This window comes from Physcomitrium patens, chromosome 17 (genome assembly GCF_059467195.1).
Source record: "Physcomitrium patens ecotype Gransden chromosome 17, ASM5946719v1, whole genome shotgun sequence".
NCBI classification, from domain to species: Eukaryota; Viridiplantae; Streptophyta; class Bryopsida; order Funariales; family Funariaceae; genus Physcomitrium; species Physcomitrium patens.
Genome location: NC_143426.1, coordinates 13,825,460 through 13,848,898, shown reverse-complemented (window position 1 = coordinate 13,848,898; position 23,439 = coordinate 13,825,460). Strand labels below are relative to the sequence as shown.

At 37.0% G+C, this 23,439-nt stretch overlaps 3 protein-coding genes and 1 long non-coding RNA gene across 18 annotated transcripts; all 4 read left to right on the top strand.

Moving 5' to 3' along the window:
- The first annotated feature begins 3,425 nt into the window (after window positions 1-3,425).
- On the top strand, window positions 3,426-5,061 carry LOC112294147 (uncharacterized). 3 transcript variants are annotated; one of them, XR_012219359.2, is made up of 3 exons: window positions 3,426-3,647; window positions 4,105-4,535; window positions 4,818-5,061. It is a non-coding gene; the product is annotated as an uncharacterized LOC112294147 (long non-coding RNA). The 3 variants fall into 3 exon arrangements; XR_016498001.1 differs by having other exon boundaries at window positions 3,743-4,535; XR_016498000.1 differs by having other exon boundaries at window positions 3,743-5,061.
- A 2,303-nt stretch (window positions 5,062-7,364) lies between these two features.
- Window positions 7,365-9,164, top strand: LOC112294687 (uncharacterized). The gene is made up of 3 exons (XM_073540447.2): window positions 7,365-7,533; window positions 7,853-8,177; window positions 8,337-9,164. Exons 2-3 carry the CDS (start codon window positions 7,887-7,889, stop codon window positions 8,856-8,858), a joined length of 813 nt encoding a protein of 270 aa, XP_073396548.1. The 5' UTR covers window positions 7,365-7,533; window positions 7,853-7,886; the 3' UTR covers window positions 8,859-9,164.
- On the top strand, window positions 8,985-11,337 carry LOC141046459 (uncharacterized). Of its 13 annotated transcripts, none has more exons than XM_090243850.1 (6): window positions 8,985-9,127; window positions 9,365-9,447; window positions 9,541-10,003; window positions 10,157-10,473; window positions 10,707-10,836; window positions 11,099-11,337. In XM_090243850.1, exons 2-3 carry the CDS (start codon window positions 9,379-9,381, stop codon window positions 9,784-9,786), a joined length of 315 nt encoding a protein of 104 aa, XP_090099976.1. In that variant the 5' UTR covers window positions 8,985-9,127; window positions 9,365-9,378; the 3' UTR covers window positions 9,787-10,003; window positions 10,157-10,473; window positions 10,707-10,836; window positions 11,099-11,337. The 13 variants fall into 13 exon arrangements, with proteins under 13 accessions (XP_090099976.1, XP_090099972.1, XP_090099973.1 ...); XM_090243846.1 differs by having other exon boundaries at window positions 11,024-11,337; XM_090243847.1 differs by having other exon boundaries at window positions 10,694-10,836; window positions 11,024-11,337.
- A 5,971-nt stretch (window positions 11,338-17,308) lies between these two features.
- On the top strand, window positions 17,309-23,365 carry LOC112294629 (conserved oligomeric Golgi complex subunit 2). The gene is made up of 12 exons (XM_024545305.3): window positions 17,309-18,228; window positions 19,040-19,249; window positions 19,670-20,003; window positions 20,505-20,666; window positions 20,942-21,041; window positions 21,168-21,380; window positions 21,487-21,595; window positions 21,734-21,934; window positions 22,110-22,214; window positions 22,454-22,576; window positions 22,687-22,824; window positions 23,036-23,365. Exons 1-12 carry the CDS (start codon window positions 17,746-17,748, stop codon window positions 23,141-23,143), a joined length of 2,286 nt encoding a protein of 761 aa, XP_024401073.1. The 5' UTR covers window positions 17,309-17,745; the 3' UTR covers window positions 23,144-23,365.
- The last annotated feature ends 74 nt before the right edge of the window (window positions 23,366-23,439 follow it).

Sequence of the window (23,439 nt, the reverse complement as noted above, 5' to 3'; positions counted from 1 at the left end):
CTCATCCTGAGCACCGACTCTCGATGAATTCCCTGCGGAACGGAAGAAGATGTGACGCTCAAATGATAATTCGGAGTCTTCGAAGGGAGCCCCGAGGATTGTGTGAGAGACAAGTCCGCCGACGCCAACGAGGCTTGCGGCCCGATTTTGAATTTTCGTGATTCCCGAGGTGTCGTGGGCTGGCGCAGGTGGCTTTGAATTAACGCCAACACGATTTGTAAGAACTGACTCTGTGCATTGCCACTCTCGATCAACGTAGAATAACAACTTTTTTTGTAACATGATGACTTGCAATTGAGGGTGTTTCAATTGTAGCTTAAAACCTTCTGTTTGCCTATACTAAATCTTCTTCATAACTTCTACATTAGTATCACTATAGTAATAAATTTCTATAAGAAGCTTCTTGAACCACATGTTGGGTGTGGAAACATCTGTAAATTTAGATATTTTTTGAAGAAAATATGACATATGTGACACATTTCTACTTACTTCTATTTAATTCTATTTATATAAGTAAAATAAGTGTCTATAAACATCTTAAATGTGAACATCTTAATTACATCTTATTTGAACATCTTATAAGTAATCAAGTTTCTATATATACATGCATAAAGTGAGGCCAAAGATATAAAATTGTTTAATTTATTTGTCAATGTTTTCAAACTTTACAAGTAAGACATACAAGATTTTAAGGTCCTCAAATCCATTTTTCAATTATATTCAATTTAAGCACTATATTAAGTGTAGCCAAAGATGTAAAGGTGCCTAATCTATTTGATAATAATATCAAATTAGGTTACTAAAAAAATGATGGAATTAAAGATACAAACTTGCTTAATCTATTATGCAAAGATTTTAAGCTTAAGTATTACAATACATGTAATATAGTCAAAGATGTAAGGTTTTCTAATCTATTTAGAAATAATATTAAATTAAATACATAGTATATTTGTTAAAAACAAAGATGTAAAATTTGCCAACTTTATTTAATAATACTATTAAGCTTTAGCATCAAGACATATAAAATTAAATCAAAAATATATAATTCTTTAGTCTACAAGATGATAATGCTACATTTAAACACTATAATATACCAAATATAGATAAAGATATAAGATTGTTTAATTCATTTAGTAATAATATTTGATTGGAGCACCAAGATATATCAAGTGTAGTCAAAGTTATAAGGTTTTTAGTTCATTTGGCAATGACATCAAACTTGAGAATATATGTATATCAAGTATAGTCAAAGATATATGGTTGCATAATTCATTCAGCAATGATTCCAAGCTTAAACACAAAAATATATCAAGTATAGAGAAAGATGTAAGGTTACCTATTGTCATGGATATATTTACTCTAATAGTTATTTAGATAACATGCACAAGTAGAAATAGATAAAAATAGTTTAATTTGATAATATCTTATAAAAAAACTTCTTAGAAACTTCATAGACATGTTTTTATCTTTATACATGTCTATAGGTGATTAATAGGTTAGAAACTTGGCCAACAAGTTAGCCATGTGTCACACGTGTTAATAGCTTGTGGAACAAGCTAACTATCTAGCGTATATATAAGAAACTTGTCTTGTAAGTTAAACATATGTCTTGCAAATTAGACATGTGTTGGAGGTTCTATAGAATGTCATTGTGTAGCTCTTAGATAGATAGTATATATGAAGGTAAGAGTGAAGTCGTCATCACTCTTATCAATTCTTTTCTTACTTCCAATCTAATTTCAAGACTCTCTAGCTTTCTAATTTTTGGTAATAGCCATTCTAGTTTTTTATTAAATATATTTATTTTCTTATTTTTATTTTTTCAGCTCTCTTTAATTTATTTCTCACTTTTTTATGTATTTTCTTTAAGATCTTATTCTTGGCACCTACTTCAATTAGCAATGACATTAAGCTCAAACACTTATGTATATTTAATTGTTTTAAAATAGTGATTCCTCCTAAGAATTTTGATAATACTTTCAAATCTAAACGACTTTCAATATTGAGGTTTATTAATGAGAATATATTTTGCATTTTATTTGGTAATATAAGTAAGTTTGTACATCCTTTTGTGTCAAGTTTTGATAATGTAGAAATTTTGTAAATAGATTTGTTTTTTGTTTTTTGTTTGTTTGTTTGTTTGTTTGTTTGTTTGTTTTTTCAGAAAATCACAAATTTTCAACTATAAGATATTCAAATTTTTATAATTTGTCCAAATCTCACTTTTATTTAGCATTTTTTGTACTTTTTTTAAATAGATTTTTGTGTAATTGGCTTAAATTTGATATATTTAATAAAAGATGTTTTAATTTAAAACAATTTTTTATCAATATAATTAAAGTGTTAATTGACTCATTAAAATCACCAAGTATTTTTGCACCAATATCATAGTTCAAAAATCCAATAGAAGTAAAAACATTACTTTCAACTTTATTAAGTATATTGTTATTTTGATTGTTGTAAAGTACTTCTTTCAACTACTTAACAACACCATACAAATAAATAAATTAAAATTAAAATTATCATGTTTTAAAAATATTAGATATATAAAAAATATTTAAAATATATCAATGCAACAAAATAAACATATTTAATATAATATTATCTAATTAATATCAAAAATATAATATTTTATCTTTTAATATTTTTTAATTTTAATTTTTTATTCTTATAAATATCATTTAAATAAGATCAATATATAATATCTCATTTAATAATTTATAAATTGGTTATATATTCATGTTTCAAATTTCTGCATCTTTGTATTCTACTTCAACTTCAACAATCATACAACCCATATCTTATAATTGATCATGCATTCTTAAAACTTCTTTATTATCTATCATTAGCAATGACTTTTAAATCAATATGTGAGTCACTATGTTGATTGAGTTGTTGTTTTAGAACAATAGAATATACTAAGAGTGCTAACATTGCAATTATTAGTTGAAGTTTAGTCTAATGAATTAGATATAGGTAAAATAGTGTTAATGGAGAAAATATAGTTAGCATAAAAAAATCTAGTAGAAATTCTCATGTAGAAGGCATCAATTGGACATCCTTTTAGTATCTAAGAGTATTTAGAAGAAATCAAAAATATTTTAAGTTTCTAGTATATACGATATATATACATCCATCTTTGATATGAGCTACAATGTATAGGATATAATATGTATGCAGAATTAATACGATTTAAAATTATACGGGATACGATATTGACACCATATTGGTGTTATATTGATTTGGTGTATATGATATAGTATAGTATATTATGTACATGGTACGATATTGTATACGAGCACGGATATTTATGGCTAGATCATGCGTATTCGAGTATCAATCTTCCCGGGTGTCAAAGCCGGGTATCGAGCCTTCGTATCGGGGTGGACGAGGCTAGCCCTCAAATTTAAGAGGAGGGTGTCAGCAGGGGACTGGGATAGCCCTAGACCCCACTCTCTCTTCGTTTTTTTTTCTGCTTCTTCATCCGGTTGGAGCTCCGTTTTTGGCAGCATGCTCCTCATTGATTGTGTGCTGCGGTCATTGATTGTGTGCTGCGGTCGAGGCTGGTGGCTGCAGAAGCTCTTGTTGTCAACGGATTTGCTTCAGGTTATCCTCACGGCTATGTTCTCGTGGGCTAGAGGAAGCTGGTATTGGCAGTCTAACTCTAAACCAAGTTTTTTTGTTCTTTGTTCTATGGCGGCGGTGCTGTCATGACTTGGATCATGTTTTGTTCTTCTTGTAGTGCTCGGATTTTTGCGGCGTCGGCGATTCTGGCATACGGGCCCTAGTTGTCTACTTCCTTGTTGTTTGTGGCGATTTTGTTCGAAGGATGTTGTATTCAGGCTATCGAGACCCTCATTGGTTCTTCTCCAAAATCTGATCCTTGAGGGGCTCTAAAAGATTGCTGTACGAGATGCGATGGTTCTCTGGTGGAAGCGTGACTGCCTTCAATCGATGGTGCTTTTAGTGTTGTGCCTTATCAAATTGGGGTCCTCCTTTAGTGGCAAATTGCAGAGCGACCTATTGTTGAAGTGGTTTTATTTCTTTTGTTGGGAGTGTCCCCCGATTCATCACCGATTTGAGGCGCATGTGTTGGCATTGCAGCGGATCAAGGGTGCATATCATTGATGTAGAAGCAAGTGGCGCTAGTGTTTCCTTCCTTTCCTTTCACGTGGTTCTGCATTCAAATCGAGTTTTATCTAGTGCGGTGTTTTGCTACATTGCCGGCGCTATTTGCAGAGTAGTTGATCTTTAGCTGAGAGGGGGTTTTGATCTTCCAAGAAGATTTTGCGCCCTTCTTGCAATTCCTTCGACTGAGCTACAACCTGACTCATATTCAGGCCTAGCAACGCTTTTGATGACCTCCTGGTCAACAATGCTAGAGCCCAGAAACAATGACTTTACCAAGAACTAGTCTTGAATCTTGTGCTCCTTCATCGTCAATTGAACAACCCTCAAGCTTGGACAATTAAGATTTGCATAAGTTATTGTTGCAGTAGCATCCACAGATTGGTCTGCAACCATAGGTTTATCGGGTGAGTAAGACAACATTGGCAGTGCAGGCTAACTCTCTGGAACTTATGATGTTCATGGTTGATTCATCTAGTGGAACCGTGGTATTGAGGTCACATTTTCATCAACACCCGATTCATGAGAATTGTCGGTTCCTCATGACTATTGTTGACACAAGGGTTTGCGTAGCTGTAAAGAGTAGGTAAATAGAGTAGTTGTTTTAACAACAAGACTGAGAGTGGAACTGCAACAAATTTGAAGATCAGTTTTGGCGTCAACCTCCTTATATGTGGATACTTGAGCAGGTGCACAGAAGTGAAGGGTTGCTGATCTGCGAAGCTTGGCTACTGCTAGAAGAGAGGCAATCAAAAGCAGATAGGATTTCCAATAGAAGCAATTGTCCAAGGGCGGTCAAGGGCTCTTGTCAACAACCATCACCTTTACTTCAGAATTTTCCAGATCATATTGTATAGAAAACAATCATCTTGTATATGTTGAATAATTCTGGAATTGATAAACCATCTCAAATTGGATGAAAATTTGTTTGGATAGACAAGTGTATTAGATGAAGTTAGATAAATGCAGATGAAATCTTGAATTGGATGAGAATCTTTGGATGATAAGTTATGTTTGGATGATTTTTTATTTATTAGATAATAAAATAAAATAAAATCACATAAAAATAAACTCATATAAAATTTTCTTTTTTAAAACGTGTGGATTTTAAAGTATTTTAGATTGCATGTATTGTTGCTGTGGATGTGTAAGTGGAAGTGAACTAATTAGAGAACTTAAGGATCTTTTAATAAGAAGTGAAAAGACATTTTGTTTAATCAAATCACAATTTAATCAATAGTTGTGAATTAGAACAAACCACCTACTAGAGGGATTTATTTAGATCAAAATTAGAGAGTTCTTGGAATTGTTGGACACAAGTTAAACAATAACCATAAAATAATAGAATTATTAGATAATTTAAATTGTAGTGAATTAGGTAGATTTCCAACTAGTGGGGGTTTATTTTAGTTCACACAATGTATCTAATATAATGCCCATATCTTCTTCCAATTTTTTTCTTTGTTTTCAGTCTATATTTGTAATGTCCTTTCTTTCAACATGTCTTGTGGATATATATATATATATATATATATATTGTGGACATATATATATAGAACTAAATATTTTAAGTACGTTGTTCAAAAGTAGAGTTTTTATATTAGATTTTTTATATTTTATATTTTATATTTTTTTTGATAAATTGTAAGAAATATATGTAAAAAAAATTGTGTATATATATAGAGAGTTATTTTTTTCTGGATCTTGATGTAGATAGTACATGCTTGAAACTTATACTAATTCCATGCCATATTAGTCAATTTGTATGATTTGATAGATTATTATTGAAGGATTTATGAAATCAAGAATGATATTACTTTTGAGAATACTTGTTTATTTTAATTTCAAAATAATAACTAAGAATACAAACTTGTATTTAAGTCCTGTAAAACATCTTTTCTAACTATGTGTGTTCATTTGTTATAAAAAAGAAGCGATAATATTTAATTAAAATATACTTTTTTGGTAACTTTTTGGAAAATTAGAAATAGTGGTAATTTAGAATATTGCAGTTTTTTTTGAAGTTGTTTACACTAAAAAGAAGAGACATTGGTTTCTTTTTTTTACAAGAATTAAAATATCTATATAAAATTTTCATGAATGTTTTAAAATATTGGGATAAATAAAGAATCTTTCAGTTTTTTGATATCAATAATAAAATCAATTATGATGTAATAATAAATTTGGATATAATTGCAAAGATGAATAAAATATATAGAAAAGATAGTCCTTAACTTTGCAATAATAAATTTGTGTGTCATTCAATTATAATATGAATCAAGTTATTATTTTTAATACTATTGAATCACATAAATCCAATTTAAAATATACACAAGTCTATTATTTTGAAGATTTAAAAAATAACAATAACAAGAATCACCAATTTTCATTTTAGTTTATTCATTTTTAAATTTCATGGTAGACAATTATTATTTTTCAGTGGCTAAGAACAACTTTTTTGTCTCCACACATTATTGTTTCGAACGGGACAACGTTTTTCATCCGTATATTCATCCATCACGATGAATGTGGAATGTTCCTGAACTGGTCGTACGTGACGGAGGTAGTGAGGTCGCCGACCAGTGGTCGGAAAATCCAGTCTCCACCTGATTTATTCGTGAATAGGTATTTTGTTCAGGTTTTGGATTTAGTTGAGTGCTTCGTTGTTTTCGTAGCATTATGCGTTTATCTCGGTAACACGAGATGATCGGTGTCTTCCGCGAGAAGGAATGCTGAAATGGTTTTCTATCTGCACGCAGAAGCACCTCGCGCTGTGGAGTCAGCATTGCGGGATAAGCGCTTGGACGGACTTGAGATGGATAAATCGCCGGATGCGATTCGTCCCTTTTGCATCCGCGAGGTCCCGCTGCCGTTTGGACGCTAGGTCCACAGAGAAGCAGACTTGCCATCCATGGGATGGTTGTCAGATTTTCTAATTGGTTGCCGTTGCTGCATCTCCATGAGTGGCCACGTATGGTCCCCCTTCAAACTGAGATTCACCACCATTAGAAACTGAGAGATTCCTCTCGCAGATCGCTTATGGACCACTTGAGGAGATTTTGATACGCAGCTTGCGCTTGTGGCTGTGTTGACGTTCATCGTGTGTCAGAATAAGCTTTAATGGAGCTCTCTACATCTATGAATCCGTGGTGTCTTAGAGCCTGAAATCTACTGAATTATTTGTAGGTGAAGTGCTTATGTTGTGAGATACTCTTGGAGTGTTTGTTTGTGTGCGTTGCTGTTGTTAGAGTATACGCTCGCATGACGGCAATTGTAGCGCCCTTGATGTTTCTACAGCCGACCAAGCTCTTGCGTGGAGAACGGAAGACGTACCAATGTCTGCCAATTTGGCTCGCTCTAGGAGGGGGAGTCAGCTTTGCTTGATTCGGGCCACTGTTGGAGCATGTGCGTCTCGTTCACAACCTACTTCCCTCCCGTCTTACTTTCTTCTTTCCTCTCAAAGCAATTAGCACCTGGAAAACGGAAGGATTTGTATTCAGTTCTCAAACTTGTCTTTCATGTTACTACAAGTCAGTCTCTGTGATCAGTTACTACATGTGCAAGGGCTCTCGGTTATCTGGTTGAGAAAATCAGGAGCAATGCTTCCGACCATTCTTTCTTGTGAGAGCCCGTGGGCATACTTTCTCGTGTAGGGGAAATTGTGATTCAAGTATCAAGATGGATACATGTTTTCAATCTGTAGTAACTGAATATGTGTATGCAGAGTGAGGAGTATTGTTTAGACGAGTTAAAGAAAAATGGCAGCACAAGCAATGATGCGCAAAGCTGCGCCATGCGCAATGCGACAGTTAAAATGCATCACAGTGGACGTTACTGGCACCTTGATAGCATACAAGGGGCTTCTGGGAGATTACTACTGTAAAGCTGCCAAAGCCGTGGGCGTCCCTTGCCCCGATTATGATCAAATGCACGAGGGCTTTAAGGTTGCGTACACGGAAATGGCCTCAAAGTATCCATGTTTTGGCCAGGCCACCAAGATGTCTAATAGAGATTGGTGGCGGACGTGCGTTCGAAACTCTTTCCGCGAGGTATCTCACCCTGACGCCCAGAAATGGATCAACTTTCAGAATCAAAGCTTGTAGTAAATCCAAAGTCTTGTTTCATGGCCACCGAGATGTATCATCCTGTTCATTTCGGCTAGGATTTCTCACTGTTTGTGGCTAATAAGATATGTCTGTTTGGTGCAGGCTGGCTATGACTACAGTAATGAAATCTTCGACCATGTGTTCAAGAGAATCTATTCCATGTTTGGGTCCACTGCGCCATACATGATCTACTCCGATGCACAGCCTTTCTTGCGATGGGCGCGAAAGCAAGGGATTGTAGTAGGAGTGGTGAGCAATGCTGAGTACCGGTACCGTGACATCATATTGCCGACTCTAGGTCTCAATCAGGGTTCGGAATGGGACTTTGGATTGTTCTCAGGTATCGTCGGAATTGAGAAGCCCGACCCTAGAATTTTTGAGATTGCACTCAAGAAAGCTGGTGGAGTAGCCCCTGAGCATGCTCTACACATCGGAGACAGCCTTGTGAAGGACTATCTTCCTGCTCGAGAACTTGGCATGCACGCGATGCTACTTGACAGATTCAAATCCAAGGAAGCCCGCGTTGCAAGGGAGGCTGGTGTGCCTGTGTTTCCTGACCTCTCAGATGCACAAAACTTTATTATTTCGTGGCAAGAGCAAGTAAAACGTGCGTCAATGATTTAGCTATCTTAGTTGTTTCTTGCCACGTTCCTTCAGACCAAACAAGTTTGTATCATACAAGAACGGAATTTTAGTGTCTGCTTGGTAAAATGAAGGAATCACTTTTCAAGTCTAAGATGTGCAGACATGGGGTTGCGTGAGTCTTTTCTCCATCAAGCGGCCATGAAGAAGCATATCAAAAATTTTGGACGACTGTAAAGGGCTATTTCCAACCCTAGGATGAAGACACTTGGTCTCGTATTCAACATGTGTATTTACTGATTGTAAATGAGGTAATAAGTGACCTACTGTTCCGAGTTTCTTCTGAAATGTGTTGATCACGCGATGAGCGCTTCACAGCCTAATTGTGTGCTCTTCTGAGAGTTGCTCTGTTAGAGAAAAGTTTTCCAGGACAAGTGTCTGTGAAAGATCCTACCATGTTCAAGTAACGAATGTTGTCAAAACTTTGGATCTATTTACAGACCCGTGCTCTGAAACTGTCCATGCGTGTTGTGATTTTTCTATGTTAGCGTCTCTCGTCGGCATGTGCGTCCTGTTCGGAGATAACCAATCATTCACCAAGGATGGATTTTCCACTTGCACCGAAAGCGTGGTAACTTATTTTCAAATAATATCCCCCATATTTACTGCAATTGATAGTCTATTCAAGAAATTGTGCAGCTCTGACGGCTGTCTTTTTGAACAGATGGGAAGGAAGTTCCGAGTTTACTCACAAGCTTATTGTGGAGTCAAGGAAAACACCTTCACGACGAACTTTGACAGCCCTATGAGGGAGAAAAGCAGCACGTCACCTACTTTTAAACCATGTGCAATTGAGAATTCCTTCCACCCTCCACGAAATTGCACTCTGTTCCCATTACCGTTTACTCTAACGCTTAGTTTCACAACAACGAAATTAGACCCTGGCCCAAGAAGAAACACGCTCGCTTGAAATCTGTCGCCGTGCGCTCGCACGAAATGAGATGGCAATTCCTGACAGCATTACTCCGCAAATCAACACTTTATCAGCCCCATATGTGTTGAGTTGACAGGGTTAATAAGGTTTAGAATCACTATCGTTGTGCATACAATCCGAAAGTCTAAAATCAGGAACTGTACGACATACGCCCAGCTTGCAAATTGCAGATAGGATCTCATCTCCAACACAGGTAGCGGATTAATCTTACCAGCCGTAAGTCGTCTCCGGCACCTTTCTGGGGAACATTGATTCCTGTTAGCTTCTTCGTGAACTGTGGGTATCTGGAGTTCAAATTGATCGCAGAATTGAGTCCTAGTGAATTGTGGCAAATATCTTTTGACAGGAGAAGCGGATTTATTCCTTCGACGGATTTGATCTTCGCTCTCTCAGAATAGGTCCACTGCATCGGCTCCGCATTCAAGCAGTTTTCTACTGCGTTCAGGTTGATTCTACTAGGAGATAGTGAGCTCGTTTGGTTAGATGTAACCTCCGGCAGCGGAGGAGCTTCTGAGATTACAGAGGGGCTGTCAAGCTGACTTTCATGGTCTTTGCTGGACGAAATGAGGTTTCCGAACACCGCCTCCTCGTGTGGTTGGGCACAGAGAAGGACACGAAATCTTGACCTTGCTACCAGCTGGAAAATGATCCGGTCGCCCATCTGTAAGCAATTCTCCGTCACAAAGTATTTCCATCCATGAGCCATAAAAACGCTGACATTTAGTCGGCCATCCCTTCCAGCGCAGGTTCTCACTTTGAGCATCACACGCAGCGGACAGCCGTTGGGTCCTGTCAACGAGATCACTGAATGAAGCATATTGCCGTGTTTGTTGATGAATTCGATAGGAATTACCTTCATGCAGCATTGACACGCACTTGTTAGTCTATCTGAGCAGGTGCATAAACATGAAAGAGTTCAAAGGATCGAAGAGAGAAAAGTACAGGCAATACACAGACGATTGCGGGATCTCACCAGTCGGTCATTTCTCTCCGTCATCGCCCGTGTAATCGTCTTCACAAAACAAGGTGCGTCGGAATTCAGCACCATGGTTTGCACATCAATGTTGCTCAGCGGAGGTGAAGCTCCTGTTCTAGACATGATTTACTACATCTGTGTTATCACTCCATCCTATGCAAAAGTACGCAGATATAGCATTCCCACCTTCGCGTATTACTTTCGAAGCTGACTTTCAGGTTCGTCATGCTGGTGTAGCACGTCACAGCAAAAACAGATTAGATGTGTTTCTGAAGGTGCCATTAACTCTACCAACATGCGGCGTCATCACAGACCTTGCACGGAAATGTCGCACTCTGATGTTTTCGAGTCGGACATCATGATGAAAGTATGCTTTTCAACTTCCGGAGGAATTCAACTTTCCAGCAAAAAACTGCACTGATGTACATGTACTGAGACATAACCATGAATGAACATTAAATGTTACAGCTTGCCGAGAATATATTTCAGTGAAGAGTCTAATCTCTTGCAACAGAATAAACACAACTTTTGTGCCCTGTTCATTATGTTAATAGGAGCATCGCAATAATTTTACGAAATTGGGGTTGTTTTGTTCCCCTCGTCCTCTGTGCCTCACAAAACCTCATAGAATTCTAGGGTCTCACTACCATATTGAACTTTTTAGGTGCAAATCTATTAAGTCGTTATCAAGTGTGAATTACTTTATAGACGGGGCTGTCAGAGAATTGCCTAATATGAATGCAATTGCCAGTTCTCCTCACCATGCTCAGGTCTCGGGACTCCTTGCTAACAGAATAATAAGCCCATGGAATACTGGTTCCGTTAGCAAGCGCGCTTGCAGAAGTTTATCATCCTCGTCGCAGACACGTTCATTGTCCTCATTCGATGAAAATGTGAACAGCGGTGTTTGCGACTTTGACAACAACTATTAACTCAACCAGGAGCGACGTTTGTGTCATAGCGTGACTATTCCGGCATACATCTTTCAGGGGAATAACTAATTACAGTACTGTCGTGAGAACCAATGGTAATACATCACAACATGACTGGAAAGAAAAAAACATAAGTCAGATCATGGAGTCAGCTCCATTCATCACGGTGCTCAACGGACGAAAGTATTCGCACCAACTCTGGCCAAGCGCAGCAGTCTCTTGTATTCAGAAAGCCAAAGATTAATCAAGGCACAAACCGCTAGGACAATGGAAAGCCATCAATTCTCGCCTACTCTTTTTCCACTACCTATCTAAACAATAATTAGTATTTTGGTTTCTTGTTGATAAGCCATGGTCATTGGAAAAAACGAATTCAAAATCTTGAGGCAATTGTGACGAAAACGAGGGCAGCCACTGCTTAGGCTGTTAGTATAAAAATATGTATCCATTATGTCTATACATACTAAGTTTATACTTATCTAATCAGGGTTAGTAGACTTAATGAAGGATGGTGGTTGAGTGCCATCATCAATTGTATATGTATACATGGCTTTGCCACCTAAAATTATTTTTTACCTTCACAAACTACAATGAGGTACTTACATGGTATTAGAGGAGTTTTGATCCAAGGACAAGTTTTCTTTCTATTGAGCTTAGTTCCAAGAGTCAATATAAGACATAGAGGCCTTGTATATTAAAGGTTAATTTATGCTTAAAGTGAATATAAGCCAAGTTCCAAGAGTCAATATAAGAGATAGAGGCCTTGTATATTAAAGGTTAATTTATGCTTAAAGTGAATATAAGCCAAGGTATGAAGAAAGTGTGAGATTGTATTTACAAGAGCTTGGTGAATCAAGAAAGAAAAAATTACAAAGATTCTTACAAGAGTATCTTATTACAAGAGTAGCCGATTTATTTTCAAATGGGAGAAATAAATAGAGTTATTTGTGCATAAGAAATACTAGATGGTGTATCTAACAATGCAAAATAGAGAGATGTCATGACAAATGTCTTATTATACATCGATTTATTTAATGTAGTAGATCTTTAAGATCATATTATTAAGACAAAACTAGTAACAAAGGCTATAAAATTGAAATCTAAGAGGAGAGTATTACAACTTGTGTCTTTATCTACTAAAAATTTGAAGGAGACTTTGTAGATAAAAGCAAAGATGATCACGCCTCAAGTGTAGAATTGACACAAACTAGATTGCCGTCATACTTGCTCACTAATCCTATTGAGCTTAAAGAATACAAAAAAAACAAGATAAGGTGTTAGGAATTTGGAGATTATCATTGAGAGAACTTGTCAAGGAACAAATCATAAGCATATAAGATCCACTAAATGTATGGATCAATCTAAAACTTTATCTAATATAAAAATAGTGGTGGATAATATGATAGTATTGGATAAATGAAATAACTTGAAGATAAGAGAAGATATGATAATAATGACTTATCTTCACCACGTTAATCAATTGCTAAATTAACTACATAAAATCAATGAATATCCAAAAGAATCCATGATTATGTATAAGATTCTTTGTGGTCTATCCAAAAAGTTTGACATGTTTAGAACAATAGTTCAAAACAAAGAACATGTTTTGGAACTAAATGAGCTAATAGATATATTTGGATTTATTTTCTAAATACTAAAGATGAACCATAAATAAATTTAGAAATTTCTTTTGATATATAAAAAATCAATATAAACAACTACATAGTTTTTTAGAATAGATAAATGGAGAGAATTTATATCTAAAGAATTTAAAAAACTACTAATAAAAAAGATTAAAATTGAATTAATGGCTCTATTAGAATCTTATTAAAATGGACCCTTTAAAAGAAAGAATCAAATTTTTATTAAAAAAATTTACAAAATGATATTTACAATTAAATCATCAGATTTTTTCTAAACTAAAACCTTATTAACAACTACACAACTAACTAATATTTCTCTAATAAAAGCTAATAATTAAGTTACTCTACATAAAAAACTACTTGGTGTCAAACCATGTCTTGATGCAATTCAAATCTTTAATTGGATAATCTATGAAAGCTTGCTTTAAGCTTAGAAACATACCTTGTGTAAGAGTTTGTTTTTGTGCAAGCTAGTTCAAGTTTCTAATTATCTAATAATCTTCATATTCCTTGAAATAGGTCTTGCATGGTCCAAAGACACATTTATCTAGAGACTACATGGAATGGGATGTATAAGATAATAAGATTAGAATGGACAATTGTCATTTTTGTACTATTTTTGTCACTTCAATAGTAATGTGGCATATATGTTTGTAAAAGATTAGTAGATGTCTTTGAATAGGATAAATGCCACTAAATTATTTGACACTCTCAATAAAGTAAAACATCTATAAAAAAAAACAAATAACTTATCATCCAAGCCCTAGGTTACATTTTTATAGATGAACTTACTTTACATTGTTCTATGTAGTTTTGGAAAAAGTATATATAGATATATCTATATATATATATATATTTTAAATATAGAAGTATGGTATAATTAATTCTATTGCATTAATGCATATCAAAACTAAAAGCCATTGACTTTGATTATAAATAATGCAATGTACTTGACAAACATTTCTTCAAGCTGAGACAAACACACCATTGTTTCTTCATTGTTATACACTAAACTTGTCACAATTCCACATTCTATTTAGAAGATACTTTGCGAGGTATAAAATTTACTTAAATTATTATAGAAGCTCTGCATATTTTTTTTATATAGTGCCTTTACTCTAGAAGATGCAAAGACTTATATTTTTGTCAACGTAAGTTCTAGGTGACAATATTTAAATCACCTCAACCATCCAATACCAAAGACCATGTTTTTGAATGACATGCATCAAGTCTTAATTATTTCAAAAACTGTCATTTTTAAAGTTGTAGAACTTAGACCTAAGCTCTTATTGCACATAGCCACATAGTACTATATATGCTCTCTCTCTTCTTTTATAATTAGAACACCTTGAATTCCTCCGTTTTTAGATTTTTGCACATCATAGTACTACTTTTTAAAAGTTGAGTATAGAATATCATGGCTTGAAGCTACTTGCTTTATGCTTACATCCTATTAATGATCTATTGAAGCTACTCTCATTTGCTCATTGCTCTAAAAAGAATTTTCTTTTATTTTGATAAAATGGCTCCTATATTGGCTTCATTAGAGTGGTTGGAATTATTAGTTGTTAACATCTCCTAATATTTTCTAAATACCTGTGATGTCCTCGACATTGGAATTGTTAAAGAGTAGTACTATACTTTAATTCCTCATTTTGGTCTTGTTCACTATTTCACTACATCTACCTCTCTTTTGCATTGCTAGCTTCATCCTCCTCCACCCAAAACTCTATTGCTCTAGCCTTATCCACTCAAACTTCACATCCCTCTCCTTGCTCTTCAATCAACTTTACCACCCTAGCCACTTCTCATATTTTACAATTGTATAATCTCAAGTGCTTCATAATCCTAAATTTGAGTTCTAATAAGAGAATCAAACTTACTTACACTACTATTATACATAAAAATTATGGTCTTATTTGCTACTCTTAAAACTAAATTCATTCACAATAATCCTGTTTCTGACCATAATATGTTAGAATTAATTAATGTTGTGAATGGGTTGTCTACCTTACATAGTTAGCATGGCATTTAACTATAGGTTCTACTAGCATTGTTGACAGGATTGACAAGCTGAGTATAATGATTTGCAGAGCATCAAGCAGGATGTGTTTCCGTAAAGGAAAGAACTTGCTAAATGGAAATGTGATTTCTAGAGACTCCAGCCACAAAAGATGATAACAAAAATCAATCTATGATGGAAACCTTAAGAGAAAGTTTGCATGGAAAAGAACATATTTAACAACTCTTTTTCAACAAGCTATATATATATATATATATATATATATATATAGCTTATATGCAGTGAATATATCTATATTTGCTATCATCAGGTCTCGATTTGATGAATGCCGTTCATGCCGATTGACCTTACGATATCTCTCTTGGGAATCTGATAAGATACCTAAAACTGAGAATTTAGCCTCCTATCTGCCTTACACATGCAAACCTTTAGAATCACGAGAACATGCCTTAACTCGATAAAGCAGACAAATTGATTGTCTATATAGTTACAGTTCATACTTCAAACATATCTCTTGTGAAAGAATAACACACTCATAAGAGCAATAAAGTAAGAAGTTTCCGACTGGCCATGTTTCTTACAAAACTTGAAGCGAATGCACCATGTTTGTCTACAACAAGAATCCGTGGCCAAATTGTCTCCAACTAGTAGAAGTTCATGTGCAAGAAAACATTAGGTTGGTGAAATTGGGTAAAAATAGTACGACATTTGGAGATCTACATATTTAAATTCCACAACAGCAATATCATCAAGTCAAACATCCAAAGAAGGTATCAAGAGTGAGGTGCAACACACTTGATGTCAACAGTATTCGTTAATCCAGCAGTTAGTATTCCAATCTGCAGATTAGGGTTTGAATAAGACAGAGTGGTATTGGGATGCTCCAGTTCTATATTGGTCAAACTTGTGGCAGAAGCACCATCTGCAACCCATCATCAGCTTATAACTTCATCACAAGAATGCATACCACAAGAATCATCAGGCGTAATCATTTTCGGCCTACCCCATCAGATTAAACTTGCTAGCAGACACTTAAAGCAAGTAGACAGGCAAGGTCATCGTATAATTCGTTCGTCCATATAACACTATAAGAAAAAACAATCAGCATCTAATCTTCCCATTATGATAATCTGCATACAACGAAAGGCAACCTTCAAAGTAATAGACTTTGCAGTTCCAAACGTTATATTTTTGTCATACACTGTTAATTGCAACGATGGAGACAAATTTACTCTGCTAGATATAGTAGTGCAAGAGGTTGCCACTTTGACATGAGGCTTAGTTGCGACAATTATTTTCTACATGCGAATTTAAATGACTGCTTTTGTGCTACAGAACCTCTGCACTTCTGTACTTTGACCTGACTAACTAGACCCAAACCAAATGATTTCGCAGCGAAAAATTCTGCAGTCTTTGTACAGTTCATTCTCACAGTGAGAGGACTCAAAAGACTTGATTTTTAAAAGCTAGACTCAAACAATCGCCCATACAACTTGACAAAAAGAAGAAGTGAAATCCTTCTTCGTGAGGACCAAGCCTTTGACATCTTACGATCAATAAAGGTAACACTAAATGAGATGCCTTTCGTTTCGAAACTACAGAACCTTCCATCAAGGCGACATCCTCGACCCAAGTCATATAAAACACAACGTAAGGTTCACGGTTATTACTGGCTTCTGATTATCATTCTCGGCAGCACGCCACAAAATAGGGCGTTCGGGGGAGTCAGTGGAAGGAGACCAACATACAAGCATGCATCGTTGTGTGCGCATTCAGGACTGAGCCAACTCAGACTGTCAAGCATGCCAACTGGATGTATTGTTCTGATGACGTGGATGACGAAAACTGCAGACGAAGGGTCGCGTTCGGCCAATTCCTCATTCGTCCAGTGGGAAAAGTTTTTTCTCGCCTCTGGCCCCTCGGAGACCCCGGAGCATTGCATTGGATCGCGGAACTCGTGCGAAGCAGAGCTCCACGATCTACTGTGTAGTATACTCGCTGTATTGCATCAAAGCTTTGCAATTCTAGTCGACGCGTTTAAGTGTCGGGGCTATCCTCATTGTTAGTGGAGATTTATTTTGGAATGAACTGCTGAGGTGTTATGAAAAGACGTTGTTCAGTAGTATAGATTGTGTAAACTCTCTCGTTGATGAAGGAATCGGTGAATTCTGTCGCCAATGACGATCTAATGGGGTTGAATTCTCTAGGAGGTTTTTTCTCGGAAGATAATTCTGATGTATAAGGTGAGAGGTGCGTTAGGTGGTGAGTTTATTGGTTGGCTAGGGTACAATGACGAACTCGAGTGCGTCTGTGCAGCATTTGTGTTGTTAGTTTGTGTTATCATAGCTGGGAATAGCAACAATGGCTCCTGTAGCGGATGCTAATCCTCCATCGCCACTTCAGCTGCCGTTGAGCCTCAAGTCCGTGGCATTTCTGTTTGAGGATGATACCTCGGGACCTTTGTGGTTTAAGAAAGACGCATTTTCGAATGCTTCCTTTGATCCAGAGGCTTATATCTCAGATCTGAGACGCTTTGTACCGTTTGAAACCCTAAGGGCTGAGCTTCGTGATCATCTGGGAGGATTGAAGAGCGAGCTGGTGGAGCTTATTAATAGAGATTATGCCGATTTTGTGAACTTGAGTACGAAGCTCGTGGACGTCGATGGGGCTGTACTACGTATGCGGATGCCTCTGAACGAGCTCCGAGGGAAGCTTGTCTCAGTGAGGGATAATGTGAACAGCACGCTGCTCTTATTGCAAGACGGGTTGAAGAGACGGTCGGATGCTTCTGCTTCAAGGGAAACGCTGGAATTGCTATTGGACACTTGTCATGTTGTCTCCAAGGTTTATTTCCTGTCAGCTCTTACCTATTGCTTTGTTTTTTCAGAGTTTCCTTTTCATTTTGATGTAGTTTCGCTAGCCTGTTTATTCGTTAATTATTTCAAAATATTTATCATGAAGCTGCTCTTGAAGAATTACAAGTAAAGGCCAATGTTGTCCAATTCGAGGAGATTTCCTTCATCGTGACTTCCTTAAGCCTCCTATATGCTGTGACGTAATACAAAAAATGTTGGTGGTAGGTAAACGTTTTGGCAATTCTTTAAGTCCATACAAGTCACATGCATAGAAACTCTGCGGAAATCGTATTATTTTGAGAATTTGCTTGATATAGTGCTCTCATACTTCCTCTATTTACTCGAATGAAGAGTCTGTTAATAAAACCCAACGCTTTTCAACATCAGCATAATTATTAGTCTATATGTTATTGTATATTATAATCTCACAGCGTGAGACTAACACGTAGTACGTACTATTCTTTTCGGAAGGCCCATTTTTGAAGTGTACAACAGTGTTGGCGACAGTTAGTACATTTATGTATACGGTGAAAGAATTCACCAACTTCAATGTGCGTCCTGTCGATTTGGACGTATTTTAAATGCTTATTGGTTTCATGGAGCAGCCAGTGAAGAGAATCGACTGTAGGTCATGTCTCCTAAACCGAGACCGTGACCCTCAAATAATACAGGGTTGACCACCGATTGCGATCAAGGCCTGTCGACCTCAAGACTGCGCGTTTCCTGATTCATTCTATGTGGCCTTTTTACATCGTTTCCTGAATGCACATTACTAACAATAATACTTGAATTTTATGTAGGTTGAAAAGCTTCTACTTGAGCTGCAATGTATGCCTGAAGATGGGCCTCAGCCGCTTCAAATTGAAAAGAACGACGGATTTCGGAAAGTCAATAGCAATAACAATTTGGGCGAAGATCATGGTGCCAGTCTGGAGGAACCGCGGAGTCGATTACTGGAAAGGATAGCCAGTGAAATGAATCGCTTGAAGTTCTATGTTGCGCGTGCTCAGGTTTGTTGATCATGAGTTATGGTCTGCATATGCATTTCTGGATATTGAAGGCATTCTCGTGTAGTCTCTTTTGCGTCAGTGTCAGAAATAGGCTTAGTTAAATTATATTTCAAAATTTTAGTAATCTTGTTCAAGTCCTTTATTCTTGCAGTACCATCATGGTAGTTATCTTCCAAGATACAGTGCTTTTTTGTACAGAAAGATCTACTTTTTCTGACCTCCAGCGCAGGATTTCACATACTACTTGTAAAGGTCTCAACATTGAATGGCCTACAAGGTCACTCCTATGCGTAGTTAGCCATATTATAAACTCTATGTATTATTTTGGAGATTTATCTGGTTTATTGAGACTGTCCATTGTTAATGGCTTTGATACTCACATAATTCTATCTGAACTTTCATTTCATTATGTTTGCATAGGACCTGCCGTTTATTCAAAACATACAGGCTCGCATAAGTACTGCAGATGCGACTTTGGATGCTAGTTTGCGGTGCTGTTTTGTGGGAGCTCTTGAACGGCAGAATGAAGTGGTGATTGTCCACTGCTTGCGCGCCTACGCTGCTATAGATAACAGTGCTGGGGCCCAGGAGGCATTCCGGTCTGCTGTAGTGTCGCCATTTGTGCAGAGAATTGTTCTCTCTTCGTCAGGGGTTGCAGTGCCACAAAGAAGTGACAGGCTTGAAGAAATGTTCGAGGATATCAAGACCCACATTCAGACTGATTGTTTGTTTCTTCTCGAGAAGGCTGCGGCATGTGATTGTTTCTTCTTACTCTTCTTATTGTGTGTTACTCTTGCTTTTTATGGGAACAATGATTTCATAGTTGCCTCATGTTCAGAGTCTCTACATTTCTTGTTGATTCAAGGTCAAGTATCGTATGACTTCGCTGATCAGAAGATCATGTACCTCTCTATTTTGTTCAAGAGTTGTGTAAAGGTGCATGGTTACGTCACATTTACTTTGGGATTAATTGTTATCCAGAAAGATATCTGGCTGATGAAGCGCACATGACAACGTTACAATATTCATAAGAAAATATTTAAAGAGAATACTCTCTTTTCTCTAATGCTACTAATAGGTCTTAATAGAATATTGAGTAGCGAATATCTCATTGTTGTAAATATCACAGGTAGTTAAATGAGGGGTATGTTGGGTCTTATTTCCTGTATTTCCGTAGATTGTGACTATATTAGTCCCAAAGGAGAGATGTGGTGGGTGACTAACGCACTTGGCCTGTGTCATTGGATTCTTGTAGCAAATTCAGGGTTACAGGTTTTTGACTTTTTGAGCAATTCGATCTTGAAGGAGGTTCTCTCAGCTTTACAAACGGGGAAGCCGGGTGCCTTTTCCCCCGGAAAACCAAAAGAGTTTTTGGCTAACTACAGGTCCAGTCTGAAATTTTTAAATTTTCTAGAAGGTACCGCTTACTTTGGGTCAATCATTAATATGAATTTTATGTAATTATTTATTTTTTTATTATTGTTTCTTGCTTCCGTGCAAGTTGTATGTTTTTTTGGTCCAGGGGTGGTTCTGCTATCATTATTCACTCGTTCTGCTCTTTCCTATAAATAAAAATCACATAACTAGTGTATTGAAATTCGTGCGTTGTTAGCTGTCACCTGAGTTATTCACTTCAGGTCTTTGCCATTGTAAGAGTGTCGGTGTCCTCATGATTTGACTACCCTTTGGCAGGATTCTGTCGTTCAAAAAATGAAGTAGGCTCTTTTCGGGCATCAGTTGCATACACGGACTTCCTCAAGCAGTGGAATTTGCAGATTTATTTCACTCTGAGGTATGTTGCATTTGGTAGAACCACATGCTATTCTGCTGTGGTAGTAAATGTTTGTATTGAAATGGATGGTCATTAACATGTAGTGATGAGCTCGTGCAGGGAACTAACCTAACATTTTTGTGGTAGATTCCAAGAAATTGCTCAGTCTTTAGATAATTCCCTGGCCGGACCTTCAGCAACACAGAAAGACCCTTCTAAAGCTGAAGAGAATAAGCTCGGGCTGGCTTTAAGCTCTAGTATCACGCTATGGGAATGTCTTCAACGCTGTTGGCAAGATGATGTGTACATTGATGCCATCTCTGATAAATTCCTGCGTCTTTCACTACAATTGTTGTCAAGGTGTGGTTATCTCTTCATTATCTTTTTTTTTGCATGGATGTTCTTTGCTGTTCAACCTCATCTCATGCGCGTTTGAATTGATTCCAGCGTTTTGCAAATTTTTCAGATATGGTACATGGCTAGCGGTTGGTTTGGCTGCTCGCAAAACTGGCGATGCTAATAATCATCCTGGAGGCGAGTGGGCGCTAGCTTCTGCTCCTGAAGACTTTGTCCTTGTGGGGCTTAAATCCTCAACTTCACCTTTTGCGCTGCCATTGCTTCCTACACGTGAATTTTCATCCACAAGCATGCTCTTTATTATGAGCTGATTCTGGTGATGTGGCTGTACTCTAATGAATTTATTTTGTGTGCAGCTGAGACATGATGTAGAACTTCTGGTGCATGTGGTGAAGAGGTCATATACCGATCAAGTATTGGCACTTCTTAGTGGTAGCCCAAATAATGTCAGGGTGATGGTTCGTGAAAGCCTGTTTCTGGGGCCACAATCTTTGTTGACTATGGTACCTGATCTGTCTGATGTTCTTATAGAGGCTTTGACCGATAAATGTGTTGAGGTAAGATTGCCTTTCTTTATTTTGCATATGTAACTATTGACTCATGTTAATAAATGTATGTTGGTGTGCAACACTGCGTAATTTTCTATGCTCATCATTGTTGTCTATCTCATATCTTTTGTTACTCAATCTTGATCTACCGTGCTCATTTGTTGATCATCATACTTGTTTGCAGGTTCTAAAGCAAGCCAAAGGTATCGTTGCAACATACCGCATGACAAATCGGCCTCTTCCCAGTCGCCACTCTCCTTATGTTACCAGTATCCTTCAGCCACTTAAGGTCAACAGCTCTTACTCTTATCTAATGATGATTACGATCATAATGATCACAATGACCGTTAGGTTTACATACAAAAAACGTTTGCTCTCCTTGGTATCATTCATGTGCGTCCTTGCTATTGACTTAATTTTCATCTCATGTCCAATTTTTTTCCCTAGAAAGACATTCCCTGTGCTGTCGTTGTCTTCTTGAAAGATCGTTTTGGTGTTGACCCCCACAACTTTTTATTGCTTGTGCAGACGTTTCTGGAAGATGACAGATATGCCCATGTAACGAATGAGATGCACGCAGAACTAATTGCTTCCGTCTCAGAAAAAATAACGTCCCAGTACGATGTTTTGGCGAGAGATATGGTTTCAATGGTAAGCGTCCCTGTCCTTACTGGATTTAAGATTATGATTTCCTTCATGTGTTTGAATACCCATGCATCCCTTCTGCATCTCTAATGATGTTTCCTCGTGATTATCTGCAGGCTAGACAAACGGAAGCCTCGTTGCTGCTTCTAAGACGAGGTGCTCGACAGAGAGGTGCTGGATCTGCTGACACTACCGACAACGTCTCTGATAATCTTTCTGATAAAATCTGTGCTCAGTTGTTCCTGGACGTCCAGGTAACTTGAGTTTCTCCCTGTTGGAATCAAGTTATTAGGCCAATACTGCATGAGTACTACAAGACTTTACTTCGCTATGAATCTACTAGTTTAAAAGAATACCGTGATCTACTAGTTATACTTCGTTAGCAAATTGTTTTATCTGATTGTTATTTGCCATGTACAATAGCAATGTGTAAGGCGTCTAAATCTCATTTTGGTTGTCAAACAGGAATATGGTCGCCGTTTAGCCGCTTTGGGAATCACAGCAGCAGACCTACCAGCCTACACCTCCCTATGGCAATGTGTTGCTCCTCAAGGCATGAATTTGACAAGTTAGAACTTATCCTAGGGCAAACAAGATATGTCTTCTGAACAGCAGCATGTTTGGAATCCTCACCCATCTGAAAAGCCAAAGTTGAAGAATCTTTGGAAAAGGAAAAGCAGTGGTAACATTTTGATAAGATCAACTTAGCATGTAGTTTTGATTGATGGGTGCATGTACGATCTTCAAAAGTTGAATTATAATTTGAAGAACTGTATGGGCTGGTTAGAGGACAAATTTCGGGCTCGTGAGCAATAGGAGTCAATTTTGCCATGACCCCAAGGATGATTCAAGGTAGAGAGTTGGTGAGA

What these genes read in the sequence shown, in the direction of transcription:
- LOC112294687 (XM_073540447.2), top strand. Translation starts at nt 7,887, where the DNA reads ATGGCAGCACAAGCAATGATGCGCAAAGCTGCGCCATGCGCAATGCGA. An exon ending in TTCGAAACTCTTTCCGCGAG is followed by an intron (nt 8,178 to 8,336) that starts GTATCTCACCCT and finishes TGTTTGGTGCAG; the next exon opens with GCTGGCTATGACTACAGTAA.
- LOC141046459 (XM_090243850.1), top strand. Translation starts at nt 9,379, where the DNA reads ATGTGCGTCCTGTTCGGAGATAACCAATCATTCACCAAGGATGGATTT. An exon ending in CCACTTGCACCGAAAGCGTG is followed by an intron (nt 9,448 to 9,540) that starts GTAACTTATTTT and finishes CTTTTTGAACAG; the next exon opens with ATGGGAAGGAAGTTCCGAGT.
- LOC112294629 (XM_024545305.3), top strand. Translation starts at nt 17,746, where the DNA reads ATGGCTCCTGTAGCGGATGCTAATCCTCCATCGCCACTTCAGCTGCCG. An exon ending in GTATCCTTCAGCCACTTAAG is followed by an intron (nt 22,215 to 22,453) that starts GTCAACAGCTCT and finishes TTGCTTGTGCAG; the next exon opens with ACGTTTCTGGAAGATGACAG. An exon ending in AGTTGTTCCTGGACGTCCAG is followed by an intron (nt 22,825 to 23,035) that starts GTAACTTGAGTT and finishes GTTGTCAAACAG; the next exon opens with GAATATGGTCGCCGTTTAGC.